General features: G+C 42.9%; 1 protein-coding gene across 2 annotated transcripts in view; it reads left to right on the top strand.

Annotated features, from left to right (window-relative positions):
* dyrk1b (dual-specificity tyrosine-(Y)-phosphorylation regulated kinase 1B) overlaps positions 1-20,554 on the top strand; it is a 49,700-nt gene extending 29,146 nt beyond the window's left edge. For both annotated transcript variants that reach the window (XM_038298661.1, XM_038298660.1), the window contains exons 2-13: positions 6,125-6,291; positions 8,175-8,294; positions 8,550-8,738; positions 9,672-9,819; positions 11,090-11,239; positions 11,682-11,818; positions 13,630-13,776; positions 13,865-14,005; positions 15,117-15,237; positions 15,491-15,673; positions 16,115-16,218; positions 19,070-20,554. In XM_038298661.1, the coding sequence (XP_038154589.1) occupies positions 6,223-6,291; positions 8,175-8,294; positions 8,550-8,738; positions 9,672-9,819; positions 11,090-11,239; positions 11,682-11,818; positions 13,630-13,776; positions 13,865-14,005; positions 15,117-15,237; positions 15,491-15,673; positions 16,115-16,218; positions 19,070-19,585 (2,025 nt within the window). In that variant the 5' untranslated portion in view covers positions 6,125-6,222 and the 3' untranslated portion in view covers positions 19,586-20,554. The remainder of the gene's footprint in view (positions 1-6,124; positions 6,292-8,174; positions 8,295-8,549; positions 8,739-9,671; positions 9,820-11,089; positions 11,240-11,681; positions 11,819-13,629; positions 13,777-13,864; positions 14,006-15,116; positions 15,238-15,490; positions 15,674-16,114; positions 16,219-19,069) is intronic.
* Positions 20,555-21,137: the final 583 nt, after the last annotated feature.

Below are 21,137 nucleotides of genomic sequence, written 5' to 3'. Positions count from 1 at the left end.
GAGTTGCTAGGGTATGTCAGGCTGTTGCTGAGAGCCAGGCCTGCTATTGGAAGCTACTTGCTTGGCAGGAGAGAAGCAGAGAAGAGAGAGAAGTAGCTAATGAGTATTGTGGCCTGGTTGCTGAGACAGCACCGGGTTTATTTATAGAGTGATGGCTAGTCAGTCCTTAGATACCAACAACGAATGAGCTGTCAGGGAAGGAGGTGCCTTTAACCAATGGCAGTGCAGGAAGAGGCATGCCAGATTGAGGAAGTGCTGTGAATGTGCCTGAGTCTCTTAAAGAGACAGTCCAGATTTCTCAGTACTAGGCAGATCTTCTCTCTCTCCAGCAGTGTCATTTCTGCCAACAGAATGCGAAGCAGCTCACCTGTCAACATAAACATGATAATTTTCATTAAATAAACAAAATCCTGTTTGGACAAACAGGCAGATTTCTCTGCTCCCTGATAAAAATGTTCAGTAGAAAGTTTGAAGACACCAGGTTTCTAAATGACTTACAAAATAATCAACACTAATCTGCCTCTAAAGCCTTTTTTTTATTGAGTTATTTATTTGGTGGGAATGGACTCTTTAGGTTGTTGACATTCTTCACCTGTTCCTGTATAAGATGAAGAGGAGAAGTTTAGAGAAACGTGTTCAGCAGACGTAGTAGAAGCTCCGGTGGAGTTTTTGAATGAAAACCTGCAGTGCTTCCTCCTAAAGGCCCCGCCTTTTGCTTTCTCCCGCCACATTGCCTTGAAAACTCTGATTAGATTCAGGATGTGTTTGTTTGAAGGTAAACCAGTGCATTTGGGACTGGAGTTTGACCCCATGCCATCCCAACCAGCTCCATTAAACCAGATTAGCTTTAGCAGTGTGAACAGGTTTCTGTTCTGTGAAAGTTCCCAGCATTTGGTCTGTTTGATTCCAGCACTTTGTTTCCTTTCTTCAGAGACCCTCCCACATGCCGCTCTGTGAACTTTATCATGTTCTGGAAATCCTTCATGTTTCCTTGAATTGCTGTGTTTTCTCTGCTGTTATCATCCTTCTTCTTCTTCTGGCTTCACTAAGACGATCTGTAGTGTCGATCCAAAGGTAAAACTACGATATGAAAACAATTTAAATTTGGTTTCAGGGCCAACGCGTCAGCTGTCTCAGGCGGTTGAGTGTTTTTTCACGATCCACACCATGTTTTGAAAAGGTTAATGCTACAGGACGCCGTCACTGTTTGTGTCAGCATCCTTTTTGGTTCAAAGTAAAAACAGAAGATCTTTCCCCATCTAATTCCTTCCTAGCTAATTTTTGCTGTCATTTTTCTCTTTCGCACACCTGCAGACATCTTTTTCTGCAGGCAGTTTAAAGACACCACTCTTCATATAATTGGGGGGATGCGTTTTTTCAGCCGTCTCCATGCGGCTGCTCCCTGCCTGCTGTAAATCTTCCTGTCAGTAGGTGAGCTGTAATACGAGCTGGACAGCAGGCCTCACATGTCCTGTTTTGGCTGCTTGTTTGCTGACCCCTTTTCAGTGTTGCAGTAGGTGCACAGCCTGCCTCGTCCAGTCCAAAGTTAAGTTTAGCTTGCTCCTCAGTCGTCCTGTAGACATGATGATCTCAGGACCTGCTGGTTACATCGGACACCTGATGATCCATCATTAAAACCAGCAAAGTGAAAAGAAAAGGCTTTGATGGGAAACAAGTCCTAGTTTAAAGATTTCTACCATGATCATCTGATGTGATAATTGTCTCTGCAGATTCAGTAGCCATTGTATTAATCAACAGTTTAGTGATCAGATTATTCAGTGGAGTAAACAAACTCACTTAGAGCAGTGATTTGGGCAAAACTGCAGGAAATATATACCGTTTGGATTAAAGAATAAAAACCTTCTTTATCTTTAAATATTTTTTATTCTCAGCTCCTCAAGCGTCGTAGTTTGTGGTTCAGATTTAATAAAGAAATCTGTGACACACCTGTTGCCATCAGGTTATTAATCTCTTCTTAAAAACAAGGAAACAAGCAGACCTGAAGATGCCACTTTGAGAAACAAGCTGCTCGTTGTTAAAGAGCTGGAAAGCAGCTGCTGTTTCTGTAAGTTATTCTTTCTCATCTGATATTCCCGCCCAGACGCCCCTGGTCCAGATAAGTTCTAAAACAGTTTGGTTTCTGGTGTTACACAGCTATGCTGCTGCTTGATGGGATGACAGTGAAGACATGATTAATTCTTACAGGAACTATGCATTGATATCTTTGGACCATAATGCTACTTTCAGACTGCGAGCAGCAGAAGTAGCTAGTTTACATCCAAAGTCAATGGTTGACGCACATCAAGGCGCAGCAAAAGGTCCTGCAGCGCTTTGAGCAGTAGGTGCAGTGCTTCATGAGCTTCTGAGCATCTGATGGGCATGTTACACGGGGTACGCCGCTAGTGTACAGGGTCTAGGATAGGATCAAACCCACTTTTTGACCACGCAGCCAGAGCAGCAGAGATGCTTCAGCCGCGTATCAGAACTAATCTTGTACAAGCATCAAAAACGAAGCAGCACGCGCGTTTTTGCTGCTCCTGCTGCATGCGGTCTGAAGGTAGCACAAGGCTCAGTATTCTGCAGGAAGTAAACCAAAACCGCAGCTAAATTCTTGAGTGTATTTTCTATGCTGAATAACTGTTTCTGCATCATTGGTTCATTCATCCATCTGACTGTAGACATGATTTCCTTGGAAAGGTTTTTTTTTTTGCAACCTCAGTGTTTCTCCCAGATGTGCAGGAGGAAGTCCCATGTTTCCAATCTTTGGTCCTGGTGCTCCACTGCCCTACAGCTTTTCCATGCATCCCTTTTTTAACACACCTGACACAGACAAACGGTGAACGACCGGTGCTCTGCTAAACCTACAGACATGCCAAGGAGGAAAGTTGGTCTTTTGTTTCCGGTGTATCTCCAAAAGGCTGGATGGAGTCTGAATGCATGTAGAAATACCCATACCAGTTAATATTCATGGAGGATTTCTACTTAAGGACAAAAACATTGTGAACAATCCATTGCTAATGTAGAGGAAGAGAAAGATCCTGAGATGAATAATTTAGTTTTATCATCGGCTGTTGGAGTCAGGACAGTTTTCATCCGTTGTTTTTTTTTTTTTAGTCCGTAAAGCTTTTTGAAGGAGGTAGAGCAGAGTCATGTTGAGATGCTACGTGTCTGCTCATAAAAAAGTTGTAGTTTCTCTTAGAAAAAAATACTTGTAAAACTTGTAAAATGTTGGATTGGACACTGAGGATCTAGAGAGAATAAAAATACATTATTCAGAAAGAAGAGAGGCCAGCAGCCACGTACCATTGCTGACTTGGACAGCTTTTTTTGTTATTTTGTACTCAGAGTGTATATAAAACACAGTTTGGTTATGTGCAGCTTTCAGGCAGTGAAATAAGCAGCAGCTTAGCAGTGAAATGAACATTTCCATTTCATTAAGTGCAGCAGTGATTAAATGTAAACAGTGTGGGAGAAAAACATGGTGCTAAATGCATTGATATGGAAGTTCAGAGCGGTGCAAAGTAGGGATGAGTATCGGCATGGGTGTTGCCATACTTTGGTCACGATGCAGTATTATTACAATATTGCAATATCACTATATGTTAATAGTTTTCCCTTCTGTCAAAATTTAATTTATAGATAAAAAAAAGCGAGTGCTGTATATGTTCATCAGAAGATAATGATCATTTAGGTATTTTGGTATCCATGTTGTTTGGGGGTTTGAGTCAGTCCATGTTTTCCACTGTGACCGCCTCAACTACAGATATGGCGCTATGCGCACAGCAAAAGGGCTGCCCAGTGCTACCTGCAAGAGTGGCGGCACAGAGGTAGCCCATTTTCTATCATTGTTTTAGGTCACATATTTAAAAAAAAAAAAAAAAAAAACAATACTAGGAACTGAAAGATGGATATTATATCGGGCAGCCAAAAACGCGATATATCACCAAAAAGATTTTTTCTCAGACTCCTAGTGCAAAGATAAATATATATGGTGCAAAATACAGTATAAAAACATTTTTTTAGTTAATTTCTTTTTGGTTTGGTGTCATCAGTGTGATGCAGAATCTGTTGCTTGATTTAGAGTTTCTTTTATCAGTTAAGCTTTCTGATGGTGGTGGGAAAAAGCTGTTGCAGAATGATCTGCTCCACCTGCATAGAAGGCTGTGAAGCCTCTTCCCAGAGGGCAGCAGGGAAGCCAGTCCATAGTGGGGGGGGGGTGAGGGGTAGAGAGCTGTATTAAGCTGCTGCCTAAAGGAGCAGCCATATTGGATCAATCCAGTCATCCCCCGTTTCTGTTTTAGGACGACCATTTTTAAAATCAGAAGATGGTTTCAGTTTCTACAGCTAGAACTAAACTAAGGATCATTGGGGGTCAGATAATGTTTGCCTTTTCTCCCCAGAGTTTGCAGGTCAAATAGGGAAGTATTGCCAAGAGGCTTTGGTGACGGTTCAGAATAGGGCTGGCCAATTAATTGCGTTTGCAAAATAATCGCAATTTAACAAAACACAATTTTCAAGAGTAAGATGCTAAATCTCTCCCTCCAGCCCTTTAGATGGCGATAAAACGCTTGAAGTGTGTTCGTCTCCTATCGATTCTCAGTCATCCAGGTCACAGTCATTCCAAAAAAGTAAAAAACAATCCACTGGTTTTGTTTCCAAGTTTGAAGACATTTCGCTTCCCATCCAGGAAGCTTTTCATTTCAAAACGTTACTAAAAACCCCAACCCCTTTACAGGGGCACAGAAAACCTCTCCTGTTCAGCCAAGCCAAATGCAAAATGCATTCTAGGTTTGGTTTAGACTGCTGTTAAACAATGGGGCTGAATCATAACAGCCAAATACGGGGATGTTGGTTACATTTAGACCCCATTTTCAGTCCTTATTTCAATTCATTTCAATTCAGTTTATTTCTTTAGCGCCAATTCACAGCATGTCATCTCAAGGCACTTTCCAGTTCAACCAGATCATCCAGTTAGATTGATTCAAAGTTTTCTATCTAAGGAAAACCAGTTGATTGCATCGACTTATTGACTCTTCAGCAATCCCTCACACTAAGCATGCTTGTAGCGACAGTGGAGAGGAAAAACTCCCTTTTAATATTAAGAAACCTCCAGCTGAACCGGGATCATCTTCCAAAATATATGTCAGGTCTATGATTTTAAGATGGTTGGAGTCAGTCCAGTTGGTCCGGATTATTTGAAGGTGGAGGAGGCCTGTCATGATGGACCCATCATGCTCCAGCTGCTGGTTTGTGATGTGGACACTAAAACGCCCAGAGACGTTTCTATCAGAAAATAAAACTTTTTTTTTATGGGTCTGTTGTATCCTTGGCATGTGCGGCCATTATTCACTCCTCCGAGTTGTTTGAAAATCCCTTTATGGGGCCACAATGGGGAAATTCGTTGTCTGCATTTTGATCCCTCCCCTTGGGGAGCAGTGGGCTGCCATTGTGCAGCGCCCGGGGAGCAGTCGGGGGTTAAGGGTCTTGCTCACCGCACTGCTCTAACACACTAGGCCAACACTCCCCTTGCAGATTTGAATGTTTTTACCATCTTAAGGATAAACTTTCCATGAAATTTTTAGATTTTTAACATTTTCCAATCAAAGTTGAAGCTTCTCCTGCCTTTTTATATATATATTTTTTTTCTTTCCTGAGTTTCTGAGTAGAGAGCAGGAAGATAAGTTTTTAACCACTAAACCAAACAAAGTTGGAGCTAATTTAGCTTTATTGATGGCGACACTGACATTGGTCAAATCGATCCCCGATATTAGCTGCTGTTTCACTTGTTTTTTTTTCTGTTTTAGCTGCCACTCACATGATAAAAGTAACAATGACAAATGTTTCACTTTAAACATGAAATAAGCTAAATGTTACCCACAGATGGAGGAGAGGGAGCGGCGATGCATGCGCTTCACGTGATCTTACAGCACGGCTGCTGAATGCGCAAATGATTCGACGAACAATTGCATGCAAATCCATTTTAAAGAAGCGTTTAATGGTGACGGCTACTGCATCCGTGCCGCTTCCTGTAACGTTCCCTCTCAGACGTCTGTGGGACGAGTGGCTGGTAGGAGCTGAGTTAGAACAGAGGAGGATTCAGGGTTTCGCTTTTTTCTCTCCACAGGTGCAAGCAGCTCAGGATGTCCACCCACCTCCTCCTCCTCCTCCTCCACCTCCTCCTCCTCCTCCACTGCCCAGGGCTTCTCCCTCGCTGAGCCAGCCATGACCAGCCAGCACACACACACACACCCCTCCTTCAGCTCCATCCACTCCATGGCCGAGCAGCAGCAGGTAAAGGATCTACAGTGTGATTTTGGTTTTGGGGATGGGGTCAGTTAATGATCTACAGACACAGAACCGTCCACTCTGCAGTTTCAAGCAGGAGGTGGTCCTGTTTAACGTTGTTGTGAGGTTCGTCAGTCCCACCCTTCCTTGAATGCCAGGAACCAACTTCTGCTTTTTACGTGTTGGTCTTAGTTTCAGCTCTGAGCCTCACAGGCTCAGGTCTTTAAGCCCCTGTCACACCTTGACCATTTAGACCAACGTATGCCTGACGTAGCAAAAATCTAGCAAAAATGCTTCCATATGTAGGATAAGTTATGGGTACGTATTGTATAAGTTATGAGCACAATGAAACAAGCTGAAGCATGCTGGCACACATCGAGAAATTTTGAGGGAGTTCAAAATTTCCCGACGTGTGCCATCAGTTATCTGATGGTTGACATCCGTTCAGTCTCAGTTCCTCATCAGTCGTGGCGTCTAGTTTATCCTAAACCTCTGAGTAACTTCAGCGTAACTTATCCAGAACTTCTCTCCAATGCATATCAAGGTATCTGACGTGTTCCAGACGAGCGCTGAACGTGTTTCTACCTTCCAGCTACTGTATAATGGCGTATTAGCAGCGTTTTGGTATTAAGGAGATTCACAGGAGGAAACCGTCAGTTCTCCTCCAGACTTCATCCCCATCATAGGGTGAGCCAGAAGGTGAGGGTGATGGATCCTTCCTGCGTTCACGCCCACCACCAACACACTTCCTAGCAGACATGATGCTGAATCTGCTGCCACCAAAAACCTTCCTTCTTTTTATTTATTCTTTTTTTTTTATTTGGCGGTTGGTAAACAGCAGCTAGGTTAATATGATCAAATAAATCTTTTTATGCAGATAGGGCGCTTCATGGCGTTACGCTGCGGTGCGTTATGCATAAGTCAGGCTGTCATTGGAAACAAGTTCTGGACTCGTTATTAATACTTTGTTTATATGCCAAAAATTGAAAAAAATCTATAGAAAGCATTTGCCAGTGTTTTAGGAGATTGTGGAAAGTCAGGCACACACTGGATAAATCAGCCAGGTGTGACAGGGCCCTTAGTTTCAGCTCTGAGCCTCAGGTGTTCAGGCCTTTAGGGACACGGAAACGACGCGTTTCTTCAGAGCTCCCATCCAGCTCAACTGCTGCAATAGAAGAAAACACCATGAAAACAGTGAAGATGAGGACCCCTCCAGGTACGTTACTTCCTGCCATCACCCGGCCGGACCAATGAAGCGGCTGCTGATGATGTCATCGCCAGACGTCTATATAGGACATCAGAGGATCTCTAAAGCCCCTCAACAAAGAAGTGCAGAGGGGTCTTCAGCAGCTCTTTCCTGCCGTGTCATGAGGCGCTGGATACAGAGAACCTGTCCCAGTTTGCCAGCGGAGGTTCTGAGTCATCCAGGACACGGCACATTTGGACCTGTCCCAGTTCTTTGACCTAATAAGTGTGGACTCCTGTGACCATGATCTCATGACAGTAGAGGATTAAAAAGCCTGGAAGCGCCTCCATGCGGCTTGTTTACATCGGATGATCTCAATCCATCCAGGATGGACAGAGAGGAGAAGAACGAGATGTTCCTCACCAAGTTTGGTCTTCAAGCTCTTCTAAAGAAACTTCCAGCAAAGCTTAGGAGTTTGGACTGAATGTTTTACAGAGAAAAGCAAACGGATCAAAAATCCTAAACCAGGTGGCCTGATTTCTGCCAAAACGTTTCAGTAGGACAGGTTTACTGGCCAGGACTGTAGGTTCTGACCTCGTGTGCCGTCGTCTCCTGGTAGAAACGTCCACCCTGGTACCAGAACCACTGGTTTCCCTCCACCGGTCCCATGTGGTCTGATCTCCACCTGTTTCTGTCTCTCTAGGTGCTGTCTGATATGACCATACTCCAGCGGAGGATCCCCCCTAGTTTCAGAGACCCTGCCAGCGCCCCATTGAGGAAACTCTCAGTTGACCTTATCAAAACTTACAAGCACATCAATGAGGTAGGAAACAGAAGCAGCTGATTCTGATATGAAGTCCGGTTTTTGACGATCTGTTAAGAGTTTTACGGTCTGCTAATGCGAGCGCTGGTTGTCCAGTTTCGCTCTGAGGAAGCTTTGAAATGAGCTCTTTATGTGGTTCTGGGTCAGTGATTCCTAAATGATAAGGTTGTCAGGTTTACTGACGGTCTTCAGATCAGTGATCATTAATGACCTGGTTTAAAGGCGGGGCTGCCTAACTTCTGCTCATGTTTACAGGTATACTATACGAAGAAGAAGCGGCGGGCCCAGCAAGTCCCTCCTGAGGATAGCAGCACGAAAAAGGAGAAAAAAGTTTACAATGACGGCTATGATGACGACAATTACGATTACATAGTGAAAAACGGAGAGAAGTGGCTGGACCGCTATGAGATCGACTCACTGATTGGGAAGGGCTCCTTTGGACAGGTGAGAGCATCGGATGGGAGGGCCCACAGCAGCTGTTTCGGGGAGGAACCTGCCCCGTCGCTCCACTGTTTAACCTTAAACTAATGACACCACCTCCGCTTTTCAACCTGCTGCCAGCTGAATAGCAGGCGTTACAGAAGCTGTGGCGATCTCTCTGCTCTGAAATGTTGAAGATAATGATTTAAGCCACTTATGGAAATGCAACTCTTCCCAAATTTGGTTTGCTGGTGTAGATCCCAGATCTGCTCTGGTCCTGCTTCCTGCCACTGGCGTTATGCTACATGATTGGCTGAACATTGCCACATGATGTAAAAAATTGTGGTTGCCCAGACAACAATAATAACATCACGCAGCGAAGTTCTACTGGGTAGCGCTGTGGCTAGCTGTGTTTAGCAGCTAACAGCTTAGCCTGTTTAAGCTCAGTCAGTTAGCCATATTAAGCTACATAACTTTTAACTTTGCCTTAACGACAAGAGTTTGTTTTCTGCAAGTAGAATAACTTGTTTTATTTGTCAAAAATCTCTACAAAAGTCGTTTTTAAGACGTTCCATTTGTTCTCCTCTGCCCTCAGATCTTAATAAAAAGAATAAAATTAAGCTGAAACTTTTTTGTCACCTTGTTAAATAGCAGAGCTCAGTCTGTTTTAGAACGCACTACTTTCCTTCAAGACTGACAATGATTGTTTCCTACTTTCTGCTACTTTAGATCGCAAATGAAATGTAAAATAATAGCAAATATAGGTAATAATATGTTGAGACACCAGAATAGATCTGATCCTTCAGAAACGAGTGCAATACAGTTTGTCCGAGTGGGGTTGCCATATCTGCCGATCTGGTGCCTACGCCGTCATTTATGGCTCCGTAGAAACCACTGCTGCCACATCTCTTTAGCAGGTAATAAAAACACATGGTCTGTGTTTTTGTTTGTCTCCAGGTAGTGAAGGCCTACGACCACCACGAGCAGGAGTGGGTCGCCATTAAAATCATCAAGAACAAGAAGGCATTTCTAAACCAGGCACAGATTGAACTACGCCTGCTGGAGCTCATGAACAAGCATGACACGGAGATGAAATATTACATTGGTAAGAGAGCATCCAGCATGAGGGGTTTAGGCTGCTTCAAACAGAGCTGGTCGGTCAATGCAGGGTTGGCTTCTTTAACTGGGAAGGATTCAGCTGGTTTAGAAATGTAGAACCAGATGAGTTATGATCGCTGCAGCCTCCAAGTTCCTGCCAATAATCTGGCGACTTTAGAAGAGTCCAGTCAGATTGTAAAAGTGGGGACGCCTGAAAAAGGCTCTAAGCTGCTGCTTAGTTTATTTACTGCTTTTAATAACACAGAGTTTTTACTATCTCAGCTTTCTCTGATGATGAGCTTCAATTCTAATGCTTAAAATATATGAAATCCACTTCAGAGCCTGTTGCTTAGCAGCTTTTCCATGTGGGGAGTTTTATTTTGAGATTAAATTGGATCTGCGGTCAAGGCTCTGTTTTCACCTTTTAGTTTTTCACAGAGTTCAGGTAAAAAAAGTTCCTCCCAGTTCTTGGATTTGGATCCATAAAGGTTTAGCTGCTCCTCAGCTTTTCTAAATCTTTATACCTAAAAGTGTGAAAAAGAAAAAACATCATAGATTCTACCATGTAAGACAAACCAGCATAGAAAAGGTTGAATAACAACAGACAAACCTGGAATGAAAGAGAAACATTCATAGAAAATAATTTGAAGCTGAGAATTGAAAGGATTTGTCCTTTAAAGTGTTTTCCTCACCGACCACTTCATGACTTCATTTGACCCTTTGAACCAGAGTGAGGGCCACTGGCTGCTGGCAGCATCTGATTCTGCCTTACTGGGTTACAGCTCGGTGCAATACTGCCACCTAGTGGCTGCAGCTTGAAACTGTAATACCAGAGCAGCCGACCTGCTGCTTCCATTCACTCAGCTTAGGGCCGTTCCTGGTGCTCTCTTTATGATGGGGGGCTTTGAATCAACTCTAAAGCTCTTTTCCAAAGCATTTGGTCAAACATGTGGAGCCTAATAAGTAATCAAAGGTTTGCAGCCCCCTTTTTAAAGAGCAGGAGGGCACCTGAAACACACGGATTAAAACTGAAAAGAAATAGATTATATAACACTTGTATAATTCAAGAATTATTACGAAATGAAGTGTTTTGTATTCAAATTCTGATGATTTTTATAAACCTGTGGACACAGAGAGAGGCGGTTCTAAGTCAGCATTAGAGCTGAAACCATTCCTGATGCTTAACAGTTCTGCCCACCTTGCTTATTGCGTCTCTTAACCTGCATCCTTTTCTCCCATCTATCTTTGTGTCTGTCTGTCAATCTGTCTCTGTGCAGTCCACCTGAAGCGTCACTTTATGTTTAGGAACCATCTGTGTTTGGTGTTTGAGTTGTTGAGCTACAACCTGTATGATCTCCTGCGGAACACCAACTTCAGAGGAGTTTCTCTCAACCTCACCAGGAAATTTGCACAGCAGCTCTGCACAGGTGGGTGGAAGGAAACACAGACCACCTCCTAAAGACTACGCAGCCCGTTTTAAACTGAATACAGACTCAAATAAAACCAGAATGATTGAAAGTTGAGATCTGAAATGGTAAAAAAAAAAAAAAAACAGTCAAACTGAGCAGCTGAGAACCAGAGGACGATATAATCCAGTATGGATGGATGGATGGATGGATGGATGGATGGATGGATGGATGGATGGATGGATGGATGGATGGATGGATGGATGGATGGATGGATGGATGGATGGATGGATGGATGGATGGATGGATGGATGGATGGATGGATGGATGGATGGATGGATGGATGGATGGATGGATGGATGGATGGATGGATGGATGGATGGATGGATGGATGGATGGATGGATGAAGAAAGAACTCTGTTTTTAATATATGTGCATCATGTTTTCCTTTTTCTGCATTCAGCATTGTTATTCCTGGCAACTCCAGAGCTGTCAATCATCCACTGCGACCTGAAACCAGAGAATATCCTTCTGTGTAACCCCAAAAGATCTGCAATCAAAATAGTCGACTTTGGATCCTCCTGTCAGCTGGGACAGAGGGTGAGAGTCGTCCTCTCTTTAAAGTCCTCCCATCCGGGTGGGGGGAGGCGTTAAACTGCTTTAAGCGTTGCATGCTAGGTGACAGACTTCCTGGTTCTTTTGTCCTCCAGGTCCTGAATTTATAACGAGCTCAGTTTCCTCCCAATTAAATGTGTTCATTAACAGCAATAAAAATGAGCCTGTGCTTCGCTGAGCTGCAACCTGGTTCTTCCCTGATTAAATTTTTATTTTTTAAAGGAAAAGTCTGGTCAGCAAGGAATAATCATGGATCATTATTTATACCTAAAACTAATACATTTGCGGTGATTTAATGAATTTAGCGTTAATCAGTAAAAAAATAAAAACAATAAATTTCGTTGCGATCACTGAGTCAGGGAGCGGCCATTTTTGCCCAAATATAGTAGCCCCTCCCTCCTGCCATCTTCCAGCAGTGACGTCACGGTGCGGTAAGCCTAGCGCCATTCTCCCCGCTTTCCAAGCTAAATCAATGGGAACTACTAGACACATCTGCAATCAACAACAATTATTGAAGATTTCCAGAGGACTTCACCATTGAAATTCACCAGAGCTATAGTGAAACTGACAATGCCCACGTGCATGGCAGCTGGATGTTGGAATACATCGGGTAAAAGTGAAAAAAGAAAAGAGTTATTCCACCTTTCTGAGTCCTGATAATCCACGGACGGGTTGGTCGTTGGATCGCCAACTTGAAGAGGGAGGATTTGCCATCGAACTTCTGGCCAGAGAAAAAACACGTAATATGTAGCCGACATTTGGAAGAAGAATGTTTTCAAGATGACTTGGATAATAGCGCGTTGTGACAAACACCAGATACAGCACTGGGACTTGATAAACAACCGATACCGCACCGTGACGTCACAAACCAGTAGGTGGCAGTAGTGTTCTTTGACAAACATGGATGCCTCCAGTAAAGCACATTCACATGAAAATTACTCTGAATTAAAAACACTGATCATTTATTGAACAGGATGGAATAATTTCGTATTTAAAGAACTTTCAGAAGTTTGAATTCTCAATATGAGCGGACTTTCCTTTAGATAGTCCTGTAGGTCAGCTTTAAAATCTGGGACATATTGAGCTGTGAGGTTTCTGTGGTTTCCATTAAACTCTGACAGCTTCATCCAAACCTAATGACACCTTTGCTTCTGAGCATTGAGCTTCAGCCTCGTCGGTGTTAATAAGCTCTACGCATGTCAGTAATTCCGGACCAGAACCAGAACTTCTGTCTGAGGATAAAAACCCAGTAGAGATCATGTCTCCCATTCTCCGGGTTCACTGGTTTCATTGGAGCCTTTCGAGATCCACAGGCCGCACAGCAAAGTATTACCAGAACAGAGCATTAGTGGGGCTGAGTTTGGATGCTCTATCTGTTACAGCTCTAGGAAATGGTTTAAATCTGGATTATATATTTCTATCAATAACATTAAGGCTGGTCCTAGACAAACACCTGGTGGCAAATACAAGATGTAGTTCATTCAGTCTAATATCAGCTTATTCCCAATAAGCACTGGGGTCTCTTTCCATTCCTGGGTCACCTGCAGATACTCAGCCTTCATACATGCTGCTTGTTTCCCTGGTTACTGTCTGCCCGCCCCTACTGAGTAGAACTAGAGCTCCTCCATTAAATCTTGCTCACATTCGGCTACATTCTGCTGCTCATCTGTTGCAGAGCGCTTTAAAATAAAAATAAAAAGTAGATTATTGTTTGTATTAAAAACTGGATAAAGCAGCCGGCCTCCGTCACTGTGGGCTTTTCCAACCATCCATCTCCATCTGTCTCTTCTCCCCAGATCTATCAGTACATACAGAGCAGGTTTTACCGCTCTCCTGAGGTCCTTCTGGGAATGCCGTATGACCTGGCTATCGACATGTGGTCTCTGGGATGCATCCTGGTAGAGATGCACACAGGAGAGCCTCTCTTCAGCGGCTCCAACGAGGTAAGTGGATGAAACAGTCTGAACCTTTTCTACTGCATCATAGCTTCCCTCCACCAGACTGAGCCTTAGTGTTCGTTCACCTGAACAGGTCGACCAGATGAACAAGATTGTGGAGGTCTTGGGGGTCCCACCCAGCCACATGCTGGATGCAGCTCCTAAAGCCAGGAAGTACTTTGACAAGCTGTCAGATGGCTTATGGACCGTGAAGAAGAACAAGGATGTCAAGAAGGTGAGAATGGTTTTGATCTGCCTTCCCTCCCAAATTTTATTATGTTTATTTATCTAAATATTCATATATCTCAAATTCAATTCAGTTTATTTCTATAGCACCAATTCACAACACACGTCATCTCAAGGCACTTTCCAGTTCACATGATCAGACTGATTCAAAGTTTTCTGTCTAAGGAGAACCAGTTTATTGCATCGACTCAAAGACAATGCCTCGCACTAAGCATGCTTTTAGAGACAGTGGAGAGGAAAAACTCCCTTCTGACACCTATTGTTTTATGAAATAGAAAAGTACTCTAGGAGGAAAATACTATTTTTCAGATTCCAGAGTTGAAGTCATGTTGTTAGTTTAGCTGCACAGCTTTGAATCAGGCCATGATAGCAGTGGTTCTGACCTCTGATGGATCATCACAGTCTGATCAGTTCAGATATGCATCCTCAGAGGCTTCTGGGTTGGAGCTTAGTTGCTGCTGATCGCATCCTTGCTTTAGGACGCCATTAGGACTCAACCATCCGTATCTTAGTAGGGCTGAAACAGTAAATCAGATTGATCGAGTTAGTGATCGATTAATCGCTAACTTGATTATAGTGACTGTAAAATGTGCCTTTAATTCAATTCAATTCAGTTTATTTCTATAGCTCCAATTCACAACACATGTCATCTCAGGTCACTTTCCAGTTCACCAGATCATCCAGTCAGATTGATTCAAAGTTTTCTATCAAAGGAAAACCAGCTGATTGCATCGACTCATTGACTGAAAGGCAATCCTTCTCACCAAGCATGCTTATAGTGACAGTGGAGAGGAAAAACTCCTTTTGAACAGGAAGAAATAAGCAGAGATAGAAAAGACAACTATAAAAGGCGGCCCCGTCCAGGAAACACATGGCCAGGCAGACGAGCTCCGAGCCAGCTCCCATGTCAGAGGATGAAGAGAGAACCTGATTTAATTTGAGTCTTCTTTTAGGAACCTTTGACTATCCGATTATTAATCATTGCCAAATGCTAAGATAATAGCTGCTCTGTTATCTAGAGAGGAAAATATTTTAGCATCTAAAGGTTTAGGCTGAACTTCTGTGGAAGTAAAATCCCTTAATGTGTCTGTGTTCTCCAGGAATATAAACCTCCAGCTACACGTCGTCTTCATGAGATTTTAGGTGTAGAGACTGGAGGCCCAGGAGGGCGGAGGGCAGGAGAGCCAGGACACGCCCCCTGCGACTACCTGAAGTTTAAAGGTATGTGATCACATGGATTCAAAATGCTGCAGAAGGTAAACTAAAGTGGGAGCCTTTCATTTTGAAAGCTGTTTTCATATATAACCATTCTTACTGAGATGACTTTTAAAAAAACTTTTAAAAAGTGGGCAGTGCAGGCTTCAGCATGATTATTTAGAACAGTGGCTCCTTTTATCAGGATTCTGATCAAACCAAATGTAGTTTCCATCCAAAGCGGTCATGCATTTGATGGTGCTTTTTTTCCTTCTTCCAGATCTGATCTTGCGCATGCTGGACTACGACCCTAAAAGCCGAATTACGCCATTTTACGCCCTGCAGCACAATTTCTTCAAGAAAACGACAGATGAAGGAACCAACACGAGCTCATCTACATCCACCTCTCCTGCCATGGACCACTCGCATTCAACCTCCACTACTAGCTCTGTTTCTAGCTCTGGTAAAAGTCCACACACTCTGCCCGTTCTGCCTGACCTCTGGTGCAGGAATGACTCCATGAAATAGCCACAGTGCTGCTGCGGCTGAGAGGAAAATGTATGAAAATCCGATCCTGGATGGAAAAGTTTAAGCAGAATCAGGTCTCTGACATAGATCCATACAAAAACCAATCAGATACTTTAAGAACGCATTAATGCTGCTTTTATCTGTCGCCACCTCCTTTACTAATCAGCAGGGCTGATGTTTCCATATTTCTGCTCATGTTGCTATCAGCTGGGCTGCATGTCGGCGTCTCCGCTGGTGGTTTATGAACAGCCAGAGGGAGCTCTGAGGCTGCCTGGCTTCACTGGTTCAGGATAGAAATGTTTTCAATCAAGCTAAAAGATGGATGTGGTTTAATGAAGACAACAATGACCCTGATGTAAGTCCTGTTTGTTTGCAGGTGGCTCCAGTGGTTCTTCCAATGACAACCGTAACTACCGTTACAGCAACCGCTACTACAACTCTGCTGTCACCCACTCAGACTATGAGATGACCAGTCCTCAGGTAGGCATGCTGCAGCCATGGCTAGCTAAAAGCTATCAGCTATCCTGAAAGAACAGCTCAACCACAACTTAAAGCTCTTCTTCAAAGGGAAACCTCAGTCAGCAAGGAATAATCAATGGATCATTATTTATACCTATAACTAAGACATTTGTGGTGATTTTATGAATTTAGCGTTAATCAGTAAAAAAATAAAAACATTAAATTTTGTGACATCACAGTGCGGTAAGCCTAGCGCCATTCTCCCCGCTTTCCAAGCTAAATCAATGGGAACTACTAGACACATCTGCAATCAACAACAATTATTGAAGATTTCCAGAGGACTTCACCATTGAAATTCACCAGAGCTATAGTGAAACTGACAATGCCCACGTGCATGGCAGCTGGATGTTGGAATACATCGGGTAAAAGTGAAAAAAAAAAGAGTTATTTCACCTTTCTGATTCCTGATCCTCCATGGACGAACATGAAGAGGGAGGATTTGCCATCGAACTTCTGTACTTATCAAAATACTGAAGCACAGTTGGAAACAAGTGACCGTTTTACCACTAAACAGGAGAGTTTCAAAAAATGTCCAATTAAAGTTCCCAAACAGTAAAAGTATTAAATCATTTTACTTGTTGACAAAAATCCAACTTAAAAAAAAAAAACACACATTAGTCAAGAAAACAGTGTTTGGTCAGAGGCTCGGCATGAGCAGCAGGAGAAAATTAGCATTTATTTCTGTGGAGTTCTGAATGGTGGAATCGGTGGAAACTAAATAAAATTCATTAAGAGAAAGAAAAAGACTCACAGCTGAAATAGTTTCACTTACAGTGATTTAAGCAGTTGAGTGACTGTTAGGACACTAAAAGATGGAGGAATGATATGAGCGCTGACAACCACACAAAGAACTATTTATTATCAATGGTAATAATATTTATTATTAAGGGCAACAATTCACTCAGTTTATTTCTATAGCGCCAATTCACATCATGTCATCTCAAGGCAGTTTACAATTCAACCAGATCATACTGTCAGATGGATTAAAGTTTTCTATCTAAGGAAAACCAGCTGATTGCATCGTCTCATGTACTCAAAGGCAATCCTTCACACCAAGCATGCTTATAGTGACAGTGGAGAGGAAAAACTCCCTTTGAACAGAAAGAAACCTCCATCAGAACCAGGCTCAGTGTGAGCGGCCATCTGCTGAGGCCGACTGGGGTTCAAGGAGAAAGAAGCAGACATAGAAACAACAAGTGGAACAGACCACCCAGACTCTGCAGTAGAGAGCAAAACACTCAGCTAAAGCTAATGCTAACTTAGCGTTAGCTTCTGGAGGCATAGTGCCACTCATCTTTCTGACATGAGTGTCACTACGATCCGTACCATCAGCTCATTTGCACATGTGCAGGCAGATATTCATCCAGGTTGCTATAAATAATGTAATTATGGGACTAAAAGTACTTATTTCTATGCTTAAATTACAAAAGAATGATAAACTTCATCTTTTGTTGTGACTTTTTTTTAGAATTTTCTCTGTTAAACTGGTGTTTTGACGTCATCATCAGACATGCTCAGAGCAGTCCAGCAAAATATAATTACACCATGTTTACCTGTGTTTTAGTTTTCTTTCTTTCTTTAGATTACTCGCTATATAACATAATGTTAACACCAAAGGAAAAAATTAAACTAAAAAAGACTTGATTTTTGTTCAAATCCAAAACCAAAACAGTTAGCTCCGGGAAGTAGCGTAGGATCCCCTTTCCAGCACAGACCAGTGATGAAACAGGTTTTTAATGCAGTTATTTTCTCAGGTGATACATTATTAACCTTTAACACATTAGAGTTTAGTACTCTTAATATTTGAAGGGAAGAAAAAAAAATTATTTAGGTCTTTATTTACAAAGTAAAATCAAGGGTGAAACGGTGTAGGTACAGATCTGCACGGGGCCCCGCTCCTTCTTCTGACGTCATCATATGGCAACTCCACTCGGACAAACTGTATTGCACCTGTTTCTTAAGGATCAAATCTATTTTGGAGTTTCAACATATTACCTATATTTGCTATTATTTTAAATTTTATTGGCGATCTAAAGTAACAAAGTTGAAAACAATCATCAGTCTTGAAGGAAAGTTCTGCCTTCTAAGACTGAGCTCTGCTATTTAAGAAGGTGATAAAAAAAAGTCTCAGCTTATTTTTATTTGTTTTATTAAGATCTGAGGGCAGGAAGGACAAATGGAACATCTTGAAAATGACTTTTGTAGAGATTTTAGACAAAGAAAAAGTTATCCTACTTGTAGAAAATGACGGTTGATTTTGACACAAATTTAAAAGTAGTTCATCTTAATATGGCTAACTGAGCGAGCTAAAAGAGGCTAACCTGTTAGCTACTGAGCACAGCTAGCCACAGCGCTACCCAGCTCTTTCTATCACGGTCTAACAGTTGCTTTGTTCAACAGAAACAGATTTTTTCAGTTTTGTTATCAATCAGGTAAAACTTCATGGGTCATTAGATTCTCTAACGCTAGAGATGCTCCTGACTCGGCACACAGACGCTGCATTATATTATTATCGTTGTCTGGGCAACCACAATGTTTTACAATCATGTAACGTAACGTCAGTAGTGTGCGCAGGGTCCCAGCAGATCTATGTACGGATGGTGCTACCGCTATGGATCAGTTTTCCTCACAGATAAAAAGTCCAGCGTGTGGCTAAATTGGACCAGTTGCTCCTCGTTACTGGTTGAAGTGGTAAAATGTTGTTTGTTTTGCGCTAATGGCAGAAATGTTATCATGATCATCATTAGGATTGTAAATATTTTCCGACCCAGATAAGAACCGTGTCTCCTCCCTCTGGTTCTACCCCCAACAGGCTCCCTCCCAGCAGCAGATGAGGATGTGGCCGGGCAGTGATGGTGGAAGTGGGGGTCAGGACCCAGCATACACCCAGTTGCTGCTCCACAAACCAGCTGCCACCCAACAACACCAGCGCCACTTTTTGGACCCTCCCCACCACCCGCACCCGACTTACTCTCACCACGGAAACGGTGGGCGGGGACTACGGCAGGGCGGACAGACAGGCATGGGTGGAGGCGGGGGTCAGCAGGGATCCTCTCCCCAGATGAGTGACAGCATGGATGTGGGCGTGTCCCTAGGGCTGCACCACCTGGGGGCGGTGTCTTCCATGGAGGCCTCTCAGTTTGGCTCTGCATCTCTGCCCCTCACTCTGCCAATCGGACTGTCTGCCTTCCGGACTCGGACGGCCCCCACCGCCCCAGGGCCTCAAGCCCCGCCCTCAGAGGACTACTACCCTGCCTCCAACAACAATAACCCTGCTGCAGGGGGCAGAGGGAGGCCGGACTCAGACGAAGGGCCGGCCAACTCTTGATAAAACCTGAACCATGCCCTAAAGCCATACAATTTTAACTACAACTACTACAAATACACACATACAGCCAGAGTTCAGAGACAAACAGGTGAATTTTGAGCTGGAGGAGATGATTTCTTCTGCATGAGAGGAGGAGAAAGGAGGAGAAGGATGCTGGGAATACTTTTCCTTTTATCCTGCTTTGTTTGTTGTTCTTACGGCTGTAATTTGTAAGGAATGATTGATAAGTGTGTTTTAACAGATATTCTTGATTAATATTATTTGAATTTTCTAAGGTTTGAGGAGTTTTGTGTTGTTTTTTTTTCTTGTTTAAGTCGGGATGAAGGGGGCCTTGTTTTCCCACTCTCCTCCATACTGGAGCATTGTTCAACAAACAAACAATTGTTTTTTAACGTTATAAGATTTAGATTTCCATCCCCGTCTATCAGCAGACTTAACGCACACACACATCTGTTTTTTTCATCTGCAAAACGCCCCACCTGGATATAACAGTCATCATTTCTTTATGAAACACCTGGATTTAAAAATATAAATATATATATGTAGTTATTTATATATATATATATATATATATATATATAAGTGTCTACGCATCAGGACAGCAGCTGGTTTGTGAGAGAGAAAGGCTGAACATGCGTTGTTGTTCAGCACGGTTTGTCGCCGTGCGGCCCGCCTGCTGCCGCCGGCGGCTGAGGTGGAGGTGGGCGGAGAAGGCGACGGGACAGTGATGCCTTGCCAGCTTTCAAAACGGATCTCCTTCTCTTCCTCATCCTTCATCCACTCCCTGCACTCTTCTTGATCTCCTTCTTCTCCTGTTGTGTTTCTCCTCCAGACAGCTCCTCCTCTCTGTGCTGCTAATCACCATGACAACTGGTCTGGATTGCTGCTAAAGATCCAACACAGATCAATAAAGAAATGAAATAAAAACAAATAGAAACAAGTGAAAAACTTTTTAACCCTTGTGCTTAAGAAAAAAAGGATAAAGTAAGAACCACTGCATCTCAATGTATTTATTACTATTTAACAAGAAAAACAAACTGAAAGTAACATTTTTTTCTGCTCTTCTTTGTTTGGTTGCCTTCTTTCTGCAGGTAAGCTCTGATTGGCTATTGTAACAGTGACAGTAACTGGTGACATGGGAATGTCACTGGTTGTGGGGGCTGGGTGAAGGGGAAGGGTCGGGGCAAAATAAAGTTGGATATATAATACGAATAAAGAGTATACTTTTGCACACCAAAGTCAACAAACATCAGATCTCTGCCTTTCTTCCTACTTGTTTCAAACGCGGCTTTCACTCACAATTCTATTCAGTTTATTTCTATGGCGCCAATTCACAACATTTCAACGCACTTTCCAGTTCACCAGGTCATCCAGTCAGGCTGATTCAAAGTTTTCTATCTTGCATCAATTCATTGACTCTTCAATGCTTATAGCGACAGTAGAAAGGAAAAACTCCCTTGTAACAGGAATAAACCTCCATCAGAACCAGGCTCAGTGTGAGAAGCCATCTTGCCGAGTCCCTTCTTCACCTCACACTGGACATCATGCTGGG

This window comes from Cyprinodon tularosa, unplaced genomic scaffold (assembly GCF_016077235.1).
Source record: "Cyprinodon tularosa strain WSP-4 unplaced genomic scaffold, ASM1607723v1 ctg411, whole genome shotgun sequence".
Taxonomy (NCBI): Eukaryota; Metazoa; Chordata; class Actinopteri; order Cyprinodontiformes; family Cyprinodontidae; genus Cyprinodon; species Cyprinodon tularosa.
This window is presented reverse-complemented; position numbering and strand designations above follow the sequence as displayed.